The sequence below is a fragment of the Alternaria novae-zelandiae genome, assembly GCF_023758075.1.
Source record: "Alternaria novae-zelandiae strain BMP 2774 chromosome Unknown scaffold_24, whole genome shotgun sequence".
Taxonomy (NCBI): Eukaryota; Fungi; Ascomycota; class Dothideomycetes; order Pleosporales; family Pleosporaceae; genus Alternaria; species Alternaria novae-zelandiae.
Window position 1 is genome coordinate 285,075 of NW_026056984.1, and position 15,815 is coordinate 300,889.

General features: G+C 52.5%; 6 protein-coding genes across 6 annotated transcripts; 3 read left to right on the plus strand and 3 right to left on the minus strand.

Moving 5' to 3' along the window:
* Positions 1–413: 413 nt before the first annotated feature.
* J4E88_009456 (uncharacterized protein) lies at positions 414–2,122 on the minus strand (the record flags this gene model as incomplete). Its single annotated transcript, XM_049403057.1, has 2 exons — positions 414–791; positions 854–2,122. 2 exons carry the CDS (start codon positions 2,120–2,122, stop codon positions 414–416), a joined length of 1,647 nt encoding a protein of 548 aa, XP_049251185.1.
* A 1,025-nt stretch (positions 2,123–3,147) lies between these two features.
* J4E88_009457 (uncharacterized protein) lies at positions 3,148–6,115 on the plus strand (the record flags this gene model as incomplete). Its single annotated transcript, XM_049403058.1, has 2 exons — positions 3,148–3,837; positions 4,193–6,115. 2 exons carry the CDS (start codon positions 3,148–3,150, stop codon positions 6,113–6,115), a joined length of 2,613 nt encoding a protein of 870 aa, XP_049251186.1.
* A 1,006-nt stretch (positions 6,116–7,121) lies between these two features.
* J4E88_009458 (uncharacterized protein) lies at positions 7,122–7,793 on the minus strand (the record flags this gene model as incomplete). The annotated part of the gene is made up of 2 exons (XM_049403059.1): positions 7,122–7,521; positions 7,624–7,793. The coding sequence occupies 2 exons, from the start codon at positions 7,791–7,793 to the stop codon at positions 7,122–7,124; spliced, it is 570 nt and encodes a 189-aa protein (XP_049251187.1).
* A 1,020-nt stretch (positions 7,794–8,813) lies between these two features.
* J4E88_009459 (uncharacterized protein) lies at positions 8,814–10,824 on the plus strand (the record flags this gene model as incomplete). The annotated part of the gene is made up of 4 exons (XM_049403060.1): positions 8,814–8,830; positions 8,886–8,921; positions 8,974–9,205; positions 9,412–10,824. The coding sequence occupies 4 exons, from the start codon at positions 8,814–8,816 to the stop codon at positions 10,822–10,824; spliced, it is 1,698 nt and encodes a 565-aa protein (XP_049251188.1).
* A 592-nt stretch (positions 10,825–11,416) lies between these two features.
* Positions 11,417–11,759, minus strand: J4E88_009460 (uncharacterized protein; the record flags this gene model as incomplete). The annotated part of the gene is made up of 2 exons (XM_049403061.1): positions 11,417–11,689; positions 11,754–11,759. 2 exons carry the CDS (start codon positions 11,757–11,759, stop codon positions 11,417–11,419), a joined length of 279 nt encoding a protein of 92 aa, XP_049251189.1.
* A 1,312-nt stretch (positions 11,760–13,071) lies between these two features.
* Positions 13,072–14,277, plus strand: J4E88_009461 (uncharacterized protein; the record flags this gene model as incomplete). Its single annotated transcript, XM_049403062.1, has 1 exon — positions 13,072–14,277. One exon carries the CDS (start codon positions 13,072–13,074, stop codon positions 14,275–14,277), a length of 1,206 nt encoding a protein of 401 aa, XP_049251190.1.
* Between the last annotated feature and the right edge of the window lie 1,538 nt (positions 14,278–15,815).

Here is a 15,815-nt window from a genome sequence, read left to right on the forward strand (position 1 = left end):
AACCCCGGGATGCAAGCAGGGGGGTAGTCTTATCGTCGGATATTTCTGGACTGTAGGCAGATCTCGTGAGGGCGCTGCAATTGAGAAGTCTATTACTGTAGAATAGTAAGGTGGAAGAGTTAAGTCAAATCGACATCAAGAGCGTGCACATGCGTAGACCAAAGGCCGTCGCGCCAAGGCGCTAGCGCGATACAAGGCAAAAGCGAGATCATTGAACGCACATTGTAGAGTTGAATCTGGGCAGCATGGCGATCTCTGGACCGATGTGTTGAATCACGCATGTTTGTGCGTCAAACGGCGTTACGTGAAGCGGCGGGAACTTGGTGTCGCTGAACATCCAAAGGTTTGCTCGCTCCTTCCCATATTGTGCGTCTCTCATTTCCCCCGTATCTGCCACCCACCTCTACCAAACATCAGATACTCGACCCCGCCATACGCATCACAAGCGACTCTTTATCATCCTGCGGATATCTATCCACATGCACCGCCATCACCTCCCTCTTCCCTGTCGCATCACAAAGATCTCCCTTGTTGAACAGATAAGCAGGCCATACACACTCATCGAAGATTTGATAAGTAATGCTAGGCCGGGTGTCGAAAACAATGGGTGCGGTACCGCATCTCGCCATGAAGCGCATGATCTCCGTTACATAATTCTGGTACAGGATGCGGGCTAATCGGCGTTCGGTAGCGTTGAGCGAGTCTGGTTTGTGTGCTATTTCGATCTCTCCGAAAATTGGGAGGTTCAATATGCGGAGGGTGTGAAGAGGGGTGTGCTGGGCGAGTACGGTCTAGATGGGTCGATGTCAGCTGGTGGTCTAGTGGTGAGGAGTAAGTAGGGTCTGGAACTTACGAGCATGGCTTCGAACTCGGTCTCTACATGTGTGAGACAGTTTTGGGGTCTTCCCAGTCTGAAGTCATGAGCTAGATCGATAAGGGATCCTAGGCTCACTGCAGGGAGATTAATGGCGATGTCTGCGAGCTCTGAACAAGCGGCTAGAATCGCTTTGACGTCTTCCACTGCATATGAACGCCCTGCCCTCTCCTCACCAGTACCCAGTTCCAGTGACTTGAGCTTAGACTGAGCGATGATAGCGTCTTTGTTTATCAAGGCATGACGCGATACGTCCAAGATGAGCTTGTCAAGTTTAGGACCAGTCTCGAGGAAGCGTTGGACAGCCTGAATGTCGGTGTAGGGATGGGGTGAATTGGAAGGGAAGAAGATCTCTAGATCGGAAAGACGGGAAAGATAGCTGCTGTCACTGTTGGCGCGTTGTACCAGGAGGCCACCAAAGAAGGGAGCCATGTCATTGCAGCCAATCAGTGACAACGTGCGAAGGTTAGCAAAGTTCATGTTACTGAAAATCACCTTGTGGCTCATTCCAAGGTCGATAAGCTTCAGACGGAGGGTAGTGAGACTTGTCAGAATGGGCTCTTTTATGTCATGCTGTAGGATGTGATGCATGTCCAGGCGGTCGAGTGGACGATTCTCAAAGAGCGTGCCCTCTATGGACAAGGTCTGCAGCTTGGGAACGTATGGGAGAAGTTTGCGGTAGTACTCAAAAGAGCTTTTCGCTAGTGTCGGATAGCAATGAACATATACAGCTAGTCCAGTGAGGTCTTTTAGTGGAGGTTCCATCAAAGGACCAGTTGTGCGGATAGGAAGAGGCCCCTTGCCCGCGAAGGCCTCGTCGGGCCTGATGCGGAAGTTCAATTCTTTGAGCTTCCGCTGGGATTTGAGAAGCATATGGATAGTATGACGGCTCGGTCTCAACCTGCTGGTCATGAAGTGTGTGATTTGGTCGCGAGGCAGGGACGTTAACAGGAGGCGTAATTTGTGCTCGATTTGGTCCATTTCAAACGAATCGCCCGCGACTCGTCGGGGTGTTGCTATGACAATCCGTCGGATATGAGGGAGTATCATGCTCTGCGAATTGACAAGTGCTTTCATGGACCGAGATTTGCTTAGCAGAAGATCGGTGTTCAACGTGTACCACATCAGCGGTGCAAGATTAACGCGCCATTTGTGGCAGACGAGAGAAACGGCTTGCATATCCTCTTTGCTTCGGATCTCATCAAAGATCATGCTGAGCAGCTCTGTTGGAAGGGCGGAGAAACTCATCTTGGCGGAAGCTGCGTGGAGTTGAGTCGAGAGTATCTCGTATGGGTTCAAGTTGATAATGGGACTGGATGAACACAGATAAGCGTGGTCAGCGGTGTCGGTGCGTAGTGCGCAGGAGTCACTGCTAAAACGGTCATAGTCCTGGTTTCACAGACCTGCTTGCTGCCTTCAATTCACTGAGTCGAAGAATACCTGACTGCACTACTCGACCCAAGCGGTATGCGCCACATTCGACGACGACGCAGCGGAGAAGACTCTGATCGTCTCACGATCTCTGCATCCACCCTACCTTGCTCTTGTTCGCACCATGATACCGTCTTAGACTCCATGCGGCGCGACACGAGTATCCGCCCCAGAAAGGTCATAGTCGGTGTAGTGGCAATATTCCAAGAGCGAGGTTCGGCCGGCGTACGTCAGTTACAATGGCAGGTACGACCAAAAGGGCTTGGGATGGTTGCCACTCGATAGGCATTGTCGCATATTCAGTGTAGAGCGTAAATAGGCAGCCAGTCAGGATGCAGAGCAGCGGTGGTAGGGGTTCGGATGGTGCAGCGACATGGGTGTGGTGAGCAGTGGTGCGTCGGCTGATCTAAGAATAGACGGACGATGCTGGGGTACCGCTCAGCTGGCATAACTGACCAAAATGCCCCGAAGCAGGCAGGCACGACCCGCCATAGCACCTGAACGACCGCAAATTACCACCCGCTGGACCCTCGACGACGCGACTCCATAGCGCGCTGCCACAGCAAACGACGTAATCGCCCTCTCGCGACTGCCCTGACCGAGCGACGGCGCTGGGCGCATCGCATCCTATCGTTGGACCTCTTCGCGCTGCACTCGCCGGCTCCGCTGCGACAGCAGGCGCTGCGTGAGGACTCCCTTGGGGCCAGAAGAAGTAAACCTCGGGACTGGCTCTATATCCATGGCCTGCTATTGGCATTAGCGCGGCCGCGAATCATCTCGACGCCCTCATGGCATGCTGACGGGCCGAGGAAGCAGCAGAGCGCGTTACACTGTGGAGAACCATGCAGGTCGACTTTGGCGACGAGGGAGAGACGGAGCACAGCCTGCACCTGACAGCCAACGCCCACCAGCACTACGAACACGCGGGGCCTGGCAGCGGGCCCGCCTACTCGCCCTTCCGGCATCCAGGCGGCGGTGGTGTAGCAGCAATTGATCCGGGACTGGAGCAGAGCACAGGTGCCAGCCGCAATGTGCACACGCCCATTCCCCAGTCCAGTCACCTACTTCAGCCAGACAATGCCCATAACCTCGCCCACGGCTTCTACGCCGACATGCGCAGCTCGCAGACTCCCCCGGCGTCTGCGCATGCCTCGCCGCGCTTCGCTGCCATATCGCCCACCAGCCAGCCGCGCCAGCCATCTGCCCACTACGAGCCCGCCGACCGCGACACGCCATCGCGCAATGTCGCCGACGACACCATCGACGACGCCTACGCGACCTTTATCCTCTACTGCAACCCCAACTTCCCCACCACCATCGACACGAGCGAACTAGTCAAGCTGTTCCGGACGCCGCCCAAGAGCGACGGCAACGCATTCAACACATGGACGCTCTTCGAGCTGATACGCAAGCTGGACGCCAAAGAAATCAAGACATGGACACAACTGGCGCTGGACCTAGGCGTCAAGCCGCCGAACACGGACGAGGGACAGAGCACGCAGAAGGTGCAGCAGTACTCAGTCAGACTAAAGGTAAGAGCCTCGCATTCATTCACATTTCTTATATCCGGCAATCGCCGAGTCATTTTCTACACATTTTCCGAGTTCTGGCCCAGTGGGCTCCAACAACGTCTCATGCATGTCATCCGGGTCGTGCGGCGCAGTCGACTTCAGCCTCAAACGCCTCATTGTGATCCGAACCACCTACTTGGTATCCGGCGCAGTGTGCGAACCGAGCCACTCACTATGTGAGATATCTGCGATGTACTGTTCCTCACGACTTGGTCAAAGATGTGGCCTCTGCAGGTCAGAGGGGCCGCGCATTTCGACCTGGCCCCCAATAACTTGTCATTTCATATGTCATTCCGACCTTTGCTAATCATCACAGCGATGGATGCGCGCCATGCACATCGACGCCTTCTTCGAATATCTGCTGGGAAAGCAGCACCCCTACTTCCTGCAAATACCTCCTCCTCACAACCCCTTTCCAGCTGACGGGCGGGATGGCGTACCTCTGGAGGAAGATCTGGCTATCCGCGCTCTCGATCCCAAGTTCAAACCGAAGCGCGGGCGGCGGAAAGCTGATGACGGAGAGGACGACATCGACTTTGACGAAGGCACACCGGCTCGTAAGCGCCCGCAGTTGGATACGTCAATACCGTTTGGCAACGTGCTGCAGCCCCAATCAGCGTACCCCACTAGCGCCCATCCTCACAACATGCACGGAGGCTTCCTCACACCTCAAGAAGCGTGGACTGCAGTCTCAACCGTCACACCCTCGTCGGCTTTAACAGCAGCTTCAGCACCAAGTCGTTTAGGCCAAAGCCTGACACCATATACCGATTCGCCAATGTCTGGACAACACATACGATGGCGACTGAATCCTCACGACACGCCTCAAACCCCTCATCCACTTTCTGCGGTAACACCACAATCCGCATACCCCTTCTTCGATGAGCCCCAGTCTGCTGTCACGCCTTCCAGTGCGAGATCACGCTCTCGCCGGCGTCACGGCCCCGCTGTATCGTCGGCATGGTCGACCAACAACACCTCGTCTACCGGCAAGCTTCGTGGCCGGCCGCCGAGCAATCGATCATTTCGAGATGGGCCGTATAACACGTTTCCAGCGAATCCAAAGACCAAAGAAGGCCCGCCAATCGACCGCACTCCAGGCAATCTGACACCGATAGTTGAGCGGGCGCACTCTGACCCTCCAGCACCCGAGAACTCCTTCCGCTTTCCGCCAACACCAGCGTCTGCCATATCGCCTTCCAAGATGGAGGGCCAGCTCATGAGTGGTGCGCCGCAGAAGCAGCGCCTGAGCCTCCAAGTCCCTCCAAACGTCGGAAACCCGGTAGTGCGATTAGTCACACCAACAGTACTCGTCAACGGAGAACAGAACGACTCGCCAGGCACGGGCCTAGGGCCTTCCCCAATAAGCGCCGCCTCAACGCAGGTGTCGCCCGCACATGGCTACGAGCAACAAAGCATGTACCAAAAGCAGGACAACAGGCCAACTCATCAGACCTACCACGGCGCGCTCACGCCATCCGAAACACCCGCTCAGCATCGTCCACCTCCCCCAACTCGCTCGCAAACCTCGCCAGACCTTTCCGCCACCTCCCCGTCTCTCCCCTCAATCCCCCTCGAAACACTCAACCGCGCCTTAGCCGCCGAACTAATCCGCGCCCCGCTTACCGGGCGTCGGAAGCGCTTAAGAGGCAACGAAGCGAAAACCCTAGCCACTGCTATCCTCCAACCACTCTACTCAAAGCCAGCATCGGGATTGCCGTCCTCCCCCGCGAAAGTCATGTCCGACCAAGCCCTCGGCATAGCAATCAGCAGTTGTCTGGGTCTCACCAGCGCAGTCGGCATCGGTATTGGCGGTCCCACAGGTGGCGTTCGTCGCGTAGAATGCATACGCTTCCGCATTGGAGGCGATGGCTATGAAAGTCCGATCGACGACGACGAAGACGATGGGGATGCCACCGGAGATAACCTACGGTCTCACCCTGGTAACTCAGGTAGTCGTATCAAAGAAACTTTTGATGTATTCTTCGCTGTTAACTTTGGCGGGTTGACTGGGGAGTGGGTTGCCAAGGGTTTGGAAATACCGAATGACAACAGCGAAGACGCGAGTGGTGACCGCAGAGGAGATGGCGATGCGGCCTTGGACAGGGACGGTGGTAGTGGAGCGCACATGACGCCCGCGGCATGGAAAACCAAGTTCCTAGACATGCAACGCCGATTATGGGAGAGGGAAGAGGAGGTCAAGAGTCTCAAAGATCGCATTCTTGAGGCTGTGTTGTAAGAAGAGGAGGAACAGTTTCGTTTTGTTTCAAAGCGGGTAAAATCATAGGGTGGGTTGATGTTGATGGTCTCATTTAATGTTTGTGTATATTGGGCGTATATTGGATGGGATGATCAGGTTGGGTAAGGTTGGGAGGTTGGATCTGCTATATACCCCAGTTTGCTGTTTGGTATTGTTACTCTTGGGATTGGGATGGGATGGGATGAAAATGGGATGGGATGGGAGTGGGGATGGTGGGGGAAGGGTGTGTGGATGGATGGATGGATGGATATAAGGGAAAATCTTGGATGTAGGTAGCATAGCGTGTAGGTTGCTTTTTGGATTATATGCATAGTATCGTTGTATCCTGATCACATGCACTCCGAAGCCCGCCTGAAACCATGTCTGCATGTGTATCTTTCTTTTGTTCTGCGTAGCTATAACTATTCCATGTATGCCTCTTCCCTTTGTGTCTTTTGCTATCCAAGTCCTCACTATACTTCGCTTTGTATATTGGCGAATTGGACAGCATAAGCCACAAAGGGAAGACGCAATTACAGAACGTATCTACCCGCCTTTGTAACGACGAAGCCACACTTTCTACTTGGTACTTGATGTTGTGATACGTACAGTGCAGGGCAAGGGGGAACATTCTTGCTGTCATGGGTAGCTACAGCACCAAACGCTTCCTAGAACCATTCCATGTATGCCTCTTCTGCACGTACCACGTTGAATTACGATTCGAATTTACACACCGCTTGCTGGGCCATCGGATGGTAGTTCTGTATAAGATATTGAATGGGCAGATTGGGTTGACATGATAAAGTTTCGCAACCGCTCTGGGCAAGTATCTGGACACTTGCCTAGAGCGGTTGCGAAACTTGATCATGTCGAACTACCATCCGATAACCAAGCAAGCGGTGAGGGCATACATGGAATGTCTCCATTTGCTTTTGACAACGACGGCGCCATACTTTCTACTTGATAACCGATGCTGGAATCGATATTTGATAGGAGGGGGGAACCATCACGCCCCATCCTTCTCCCACGGCTTCTTCCTCTTTGGCTTACTAGCCTCCGTGCCTTGGCCTTCCAGTACCGTCGGCGGGATCTCTTTGATGCCAGGCACGGGCTTTCCGCTTGTGATTAGCTCGACGATGTGGGCGAAGGAGGTGGGGTAGGGTGCTGGTGGTTCGGCTGTGGTTGTGGGTGGGGGCATGATGCCGCTTGGCGAGCTGCTTGGAGGGAGGTCGCTGGTTATGGGGAGGCTAGTTGTGGATGCGTTGGGTGTGGTGCCGGCGGGGAGCATCTCGTCTACGACGGAGGAGGCGAGGACGTTGTGCGGGGTTGGTGGTGTGGGTGGGGGGCGGTTGCGTGCGCTGCGGTAGGCTTTGTAGGCGTTGAAGTCGATGTTTTTGTTGTATTTTCTGTGGGGGTGTTAATTAACATCGCTCTTGAGATATAGACATCTCTCGCGTCCCAATTGGGCTGAAATAGATGCAGTAGCAGAAGTCTCGAACCGAACGCACCTCGCATAGTAGAAACACCGCGCCCGCAGTGCTAGCTCGGTCGTCTGCTCTGGCGTGCTGTTGCTGCCGATGATGGCCTGTAGACCAGCCTGGAACTCGATGTCATCGTCCCAGTTGTAGCGATCCAGGGCCTCGTAGATGTCGTTTAGCCCATCGTCGGTAACGCTCATAGCGGGGGATTGGGCAACCTGAGGCCCTAGGAGAAAGTGAAGTTCGGAACGGTGATACAATTCACGACCTCAAGGGTCTAAAGTCCACAGGTTCATGGGTGACAAAGCATGGGTGCAGTTGCAACCCGACGAAGACTGCAACGGTAGTACGTGTGGGGTAAAGGAAGCCCGAGGTCGCCTGAAGCTTGCTCTTTCTATAGTCTATTAAGATTACGTGTAGAGCTACCTATTAGATAAGAATATATTTTACTAAACTTTATCTCTAGCTACTTAGCTTTAAACTTATACTTAAAAAAACTTAATTACTAGCTTTATCTTATAAACTTTAAATACACTACTATAGCTAAGCTACTACTACTACTACTACTACTATACCTTTTTTTACTAAGCTTCTACTCTTTATTATAAAGCTTTTACTTTAAAAAAACTATAGTTTTTATATTATAAGCTTAGTCTAATACTTTTATTATATAGCTTTAGCTAATAAAATAAAAATAAATCTATACTCTTTACTAGAGCTATATAACTTTTATAAGTGCTACTTTTTTAGCTTATAAGTTTAAAAATATATAGTATTTAATTATCTATATATATACTTATAACTAAATTTAAAAGGCTATTAACTACTATAATAGTAGAGGTAAAGTAAAGTAGATAAGAATTAGTAAATTAGAGCTAAAAAATTAGCATTACTTAATTATAGGTAACTTAGTCTACTAGCTTATTTAAGTAGTAGCGCTCTTATTTTAGAATCTAGAAATCTAGAAATTTAAGCTAAAGGCTCTGCAACTCTTTGCCACAAGTGCTAGGTGGATAAGCGAGGCTCCAGACTACGCCTCGCTAAACGTGCGCCAAGTTTCTGCAGCTTCAGCCCACGACCACGGAGCTCTCCAACCTTCTCTCACCCCTCACTCCTCCACCAACCACTTGCACCCTTCCCAACCACTTTGCCGCCTTCTTTTCTTGTTCATTGAGCTTCAATTCCTTCGATACCCGTTTTGATACCCACGTTACACAGCCATGTCCGAGTTCATCGGGTTAGTCGCAGCTCTCCAATTCGAGCTGGAGCTCCAGCTGACGTCGGACGCGTAGATCTCGCATTTCTCTCATCTCCAAGAGTGACATCCGGTGAGTCCTCCATCGCGTGAATGCATTGCGCGACGCGACTAACAGCCCCCAGCTATGTCGGTACCCTCGTCGAGATCAACTCAGAAGCCTCCACAGTCTCATTAGACAATGTGCGCTCTTTCGGAACAGAGGGCCGCAAGGGCGGCAAAGACGAATACCCACCGTCAGACGTCGTGTACGAGCAAATTGTCTTCCGAGGCAGCGATGTGAAGGATCTGCGCATCGAAGAGCCTGTCAAGGAGAAGGCTCAGCCTGCCATGCCGCAGGACCCAGCCATCATCGGAGTAAGTCTACACAACTACCCTTTCCTTTCTTTTTCGATGATGTAAAATTTTCGGATGTAAATCATTTAAACCACCGAGAGCGCAAAACCGTGTGGATATTTTCCGTTGCCTTCCTTCTGAGATCCTCATACCCAAACTGCTTCTGCTACATATTTCACGAAGCCAAAGCTGACGCGACGCATGCGCCACAGGTACAACAACCCCAGTCGCGGCAAGAGGGCAGTCCACAAGATCTCGCCGGTCGTCAACAACCGCCGCCGAATTTTCCTCAACCAGGTCAATTCCCGCCTGGCGGATACCCTCCATTCGGCGGTCCTGGCGGCCCCGGTGGTGCATATGGAAACCGATTCGGTCCCCCAGGTGGTTTCCCTGGTGGTCCAGGTCCTTTCCCAGGGGGTCCACCAGGCGCCTTTGGCATGCCGCCGCCTCCATTCGGAGCGCCTCCTGGCTGGTTCCCTCCTGGTCACGGCTTCCAGCAGCCGCCTGGTCCCTTCTCGCCTAATATGCCCATTGGCCCCCCAGGCCTGAACCAGAACCAACCTCCACAAGGCCCACGGGGTCCTCAGGGTCCCCAAGCAGGCAAGGATGAGAAGCCGGGTCAGGTTCAGCAACCGAAGGTAGCAGAGGCAGACGGCGCACCATCCAAGCCACAAGCCAAGAATGGTGCGAAGGCATCACCAGCTGCATCAGGCAAGCAGGCTCCCCCGCCACCAGTCGACTCGAAGCCAGATGTATCGGCTGCGTTGGCGCCACCCCACCCCCAGAACGGTCAACCACCCGCGAAGGGTGCGCCTAGCGGACCCAAGGGTGGTCGAATCATTCCCGCTGTACCAATTCCAAGCCCAAGGGCGACAAAGGCGGCTCCTCAAGCACAACAAGGTGCCGGCCCCTCTGCCGCTCCTGCGCAGATGCCCACCGCTGCCCAACAGCAAAACGCTACTCAATTAGCAACCGCTGCTGTCGCTGAGGCCATGGCCAAGCTTAACCTCCAGAACAAGGGTCAGGCACCAGGTCAACCGCAGGGTCAACCGCCTGTCTCAGACCCCATGAACAACTTGGCACAGCAGGTGCAGGGCATGCGCGAACAGCAAAGCCGCCAGCACCAGCCTCGTCAACGAGGAACAGGAGAGTTCCGTGGTCGGGGCGGAAGAGGAGGACGAGGTGGTGCTCACCCTCAACACCCCAAGATGGAAGTGCCCACAACCGACTTCGACTTTGAGTCGTCCAACGCAAAGTTCAACAAGCAGGACTTGGTCAAGGAAGCCATCGCATCTGGATCCCCAATGGGCGATGCCCCGGCAGTCCCTGCTGGCGAGGCTTCCACGGAGAAGGAAGAGGTCGTCATCCCTGGTGGATCCATGTACGACAAGAGCTCCTTCTTCGACAACATTTCGAGCGAGCTGAAGGACAGAGAAGAGGCTGCCACCCGTGGTCAAGAGTTCAGGAGCCAGGAGCGCCAGAAGAACATGGAGACCTTTGGCCAGGGCAGCGTCGATGGCTACCGGGGCGGTCGAGGACGTGGCCGTGGTCGCGGACGTGGTCGGGGCTTCGGCTACCGCGGCCGTGGCGCACCCAGAGGTCGCGGCGGCGCCGAGTTTGGTGCCCAGCCTGCCGCTTAGTGGGCGGGAGGACCTGCCAATCCAAACTCATACCTCAGTCTCGGAGGCATTGCGCTTTATTAGCATTTCCTTTCCATCCATCTCTGCAGCCTTGTGCATAGCTTTCAGCACGGCGAGCGTCTTTTGTGTCTTTTCATCCACCCAAAGCCCCATGGGCACGACTCTATTGCGTTTTTCTGGGGCGGCATCTTATCTAATTTGCTCCGCTTTGTATTTGTATCTCGACCGTAGCGATGGGAAGCGGGAGTCAAAAGCTGGGAATACTCGATGGGGAAATACTTGGGGGTGTGGTATACAGGACAGGGCCTGAAGGGATACGTGCTATGACATGCAATGAAGATTATGAAGACCCACACTTTGTCTCTCGGTGTTCGTGCTCATTGACGTTGAGGGTTTACCCTGCTGCCCTGACCTGAAATAGTGTGAAAGGTATTACAATCGCTCAACATGTATGTCTCATTACTAATCTACTATACAAAACAGTTCTGGCACCCACCGGTGTTCGCCCCGCCCATAACATCGCTAGATGAATATATACCGTGAATAACCATCAATCCCTCCCGCCTCCCTACACTCCCCCCCTCCTCATCGCCTATCCCAACCTCTTGATAGCCTTCCCCTCCGCCTTATTGCTCTTAGCCCAGGCCTTCATCCTCTTATCCTTGTCCACCTTGTCTTGCGCCTTCTTATCCTTGTCCTTCTTCTTATCGTCATCCTTCTTCTTTTTGTCATCTTGCTTCTTCTTCTCATTAGCCAGGTTGATGCAGCGTCGGCATACATCTTCGCCCAGCCGGTCTACATTAGGCGGGTTGCTGCAGGGGCCTGCCGTTGCTGCGTTGGAGCATGGTTCGAGGGAGTGTCGTATCTGCAGAAGTAGAGGTACGAAGTCAGTATATGTCTTATATGCACTTCTTACGGTCAGAACTCACCTTCATGTAGGGCTTGTGCAATGGGCCGCAGAATTTGCAGAGGGGACAGATTTCTAGGACCATTTGGCACATGTTTAGAGGTTGTGGTTGGGGTTGTGGTTGCGTTCGGTCTCAGTCCTGCTGAGGTCTGGTACAAGGTATCGGAGAGGCTTGTTGGGTAATTGTAAGGATGTGTTCGACTTGTAGGTGGTAAATACAGTATAGAAGTGTCTCTTAATGGCTCTTATGATGTAGTGTTTATGAAGACAAACTCTGGGGACAAATATAGCAGATTTATATACACACGAGGACTCATATACACATGAGGACTCATACAAACACGAGGAATCATAAACACACGAGGACTCATATACACACAAGAACTCATATACACACGAGGACTCCTTGACTATTCTTTATTGTGGACTGATTCAAGTCTCTAGTTGTTACAAGAAAGCGATCGAGAAAGGAACAGCGAATTGACAGATAATGGTGTGATTCTATACTCACTGTAATGCTCTGGAATCACGAAGCGAGAGAGCGACAAGAGCTTGTGCAGCATTGTGACGTTTAGCATTTTATCTCTGAATGTAAGCTGCCTTGGGTTTCACGGAAATAGTTCTCCAAATTTGATGAGTATCCCGCCTACCCATCTGATCACACAGAAGACTGGAACACATTGTGATGTAAGCTATCACAAACGTTAAATGTTCATAACAGAATGATGAATGTGGTGTACATGAATCTGTGCACGCTTCTATGTTCATTGGGAGTTCAATTAGTTGTTAACAGTAGCGAATTTGCAGTGTTGTCAAAGACTACTCACATCTGCCGTGAACTCGAATCCCTTAATTGAAGGCTATTGTATACCAATCGAGCTTAGCAGTTGCATCGAATGCGCGCGAGGTAAACTTCCTGCACAATGTATACTATACCGACTCTGAGCTCACATCTTTTCGGTTCACTGGAAGGTATCACTCGGGTTTTCTGCTTCTCGTCCAGTGGTCCTGCGACGATCTACAAATAACTAGCTATCTAGCCACTTACGGCTCGCGCAACTCGAATAGAAGAGAAATGCTCTGGTGTTGGCTACTGATGACGTATGAGTTCTGCTCGGAGTACCTTGGACCCACAATAGAATTGTAAGCCAGGGTCCAGCCATCCTTATGAGTGTTAGTGGCGCCTTCCACTTCTATCACTAGCCTACTTGAGTAGCACCTTGAGTAACTGCCTTCGCAGAGCTTCCGATATACCATCTTCGCAACCTCCGCAAAGACTCAATCGTCAGTCACCGCCGTTGGTATCTCAGTAAAGCGACATATTGCAGCACTTCCGCGCCATGGACACTGAGATGACATCCCCAGCTCCTGTAACGAACTCCGACACCAATCTCCTCGATCACTTCACTTCAAAGCCTCGACGCGATGACAATTACACTTACGCGACATCAATCCACATCAAGTCCAAAGCCCAAGCCACAGCCTTTGCGCGCACAACCCACACGCAGCCTCCCGATCGCACCCTCGTCCTCTGGACCAACAGCAGCGTCAGCGGTGACCTGCGCAACGAACCCTGCGCCATAGCAGTCGGCTACAACTCACCTACAACTACTGACTGGACCGCCCAAGTCACCATCGCACACTACACCAACGCAAACGAGGCCATCCTACTATCCATCGGCGAAGCCCTCCGAGTCGCCGCTTCTCCTACGATAAGCGAGCTCGTCGATCGCGTGCTCGTCTTCTCAGATGTGCAACGCGTCCTCAAGAGTATGAGACAGGGCCATCCGTTTGGGTTGGTGAGGGATAGATGGCTTGTAGATGACATACCCCATCTCACCAAACAACTAGCCGAGAAGAGCGTGGAAGTGGAGTTTCACTGGTTCCCTCCTTTCCCCAACATCGAACCTCAGCAACGCGTGCGCGGCGCCTCGCAGCGGTTCAAAAAGCTTGCTTTAGCCGAATACCCGTCTGAGTTACTCGATCGGAGCGTTAGTTTCCCGCCGGTGAGACTGGACGGGGAACTCGTCACGGGAAGTGCGGGAGAGGACTTCGTGGGCGGTTGGCTAGGCGCTGCGCTGAAGGATGTAAAGGTTCTGCCGCGAAGGGAGTTGAGTCGTGACCTGAGGGTCCAGGCCAGGCAGGCTATCAACCAGAGGAGGAAGGAGAGGAAGGAGAAGGCGAGGGCGAGGAGGATCAAGGATAAGGCAGAGAGGGAGATTAGGAAGATGGAGAAGGAGATGCGGAAGTTGATGCGTAGGAACGGGATGGAAGTGGAGGAGCAGGAAGTGCTGGGATCGGTGCGTGACGGTGAGATGAAAGTGGAGGAGCAGGTGCTGGGTTCGGCGTGTGACAGTGAGATGAAGGTTGAGGAGCAGGAGATGCTTGGTTTGGCGTATGACAGTGAGATGAAAGCGGAGGAGCGAGAAGTTCTGGGTTTGGCAGATGACAGCGTGGCGACTACATACGAGCATTTGGACAACTTCGAAGAGCAGGAGAGGCAATGTATGCTCGTGGAGGGGCTTGAAAATCTGGATTTGGTTTGATGGCACGGTGGTTTTCTTGTTTCATGTGTGGGGTCGATTCAGACTAGCTGTCAAGTTCATTCCGGTCTCTTATCGCTCCCGTAGGCCATGCCTTGTGCTCGCATTCATATCGCTTTTACACCATTCTGGGCTCTCTTCACACCCTGAATCTCCGTGATCGCATGCCAACGGCGTCTCTTCCTGACCGCTTATCGGGTGGGGCGATCAAAGTATTCAATATCAATTGGACTTGCAGGGACAGCTACAATATGCTCTTCGCCGCTTGTAATCCGTGTCCATCCACATCTGTAGAAGTATCGCGGCCACTGATGGTCATTCTCATCGCAGACAGCGCGCTTAATGCCGATCGTATAGTCAGGTGACACAACCAAGGTTCTGATTTTGGACCCGTGCTTGGCCAAATATCGAAGTACCTCCGTGGCAAACTTTTGCATCATCACTTGCGCAGTGTAGACGTACTTCTCTGGAAGGCTGACGCGATCCGGAACGCTTGGGTTTGGAACTATTCCGCAGTCGATGCTAGGCACTGTGAGTAGTCGTAGTGTTCTGAGACTCGGGTGTTTTGCGATACAGTCCTGCACGTTTTGTTAGCGGTTTATTCGATTTCAAAGATAGATCACATACCAGTAAGGATGTTGCTTCGTCGAGAACAAAATCTCTCCCATCCTGCTCAGGTAGCTTGAATGCCGCAGCCAAGTACTCTACATGACCAAGATTAACCGGGCAAAAGTTGATTGCTAGGTCTTCGACATTTGGCGCCTTTGCTAGCATCCCGCCAAGCTCTGAGATAGTGTAATATGGTAGTGGGCCTAAAACCGATGTAGCCGACAAAGCAAGCTGCTGCAAGGACTTTCTGATTCCATGTCCAGCTAAACACGACACCTGGATCGCGCGCCCCTTACCTACATCTAACCAGATCTTGTTTATTGCAGGAGCAGAGGCTATTAGAGCTTCTATTGCTTGAATGTCCATGTCTGATGGGACTGTCTTCGGAGAAACCGATATCTCTAGCGCTCTCAATGCCGTGTTCAGTGGAGCTGCTGTAACGAGAGCATTGAGAAAGGCTCTTGTGTTGCGACATTGACTCACAACGAGAACTCGAAGACCAGAGAAGTTAATATGCCCGTAGAAAGATTGAGGGTATGGTCCGAGATCCAGCCATTGTAATTGGAGGTTGTTCACCGGCGAAGGTGAAACGGCTGCTTCACCTGTGTTCGGCCCTCCGAATGCATCGTCTCCACGCGGGTGGTCCAGAAGGGGAGTGACCGGATATATGCCTTTGATACACAAGGTCTTTAGACTCGGTGTATTCTTGATAAGATAGGCGCTGTTTTTGTAGGCGTTGTTGTCCTTGACGGAGATCGGAATCTGCAGCTCTCGGATACTGCGCAGTGTAGGCGTGACCCATGACGCGTGTGTCGGTAGACTCAGATCAATCGAGGAATTCTCATTGGGCATAATAGTTCGAGGGCGAAGGATCTGCAGCACTTGCTGAGACTGTAGAAGATTTAATACAGTGGACATGCTGATCTGAACGT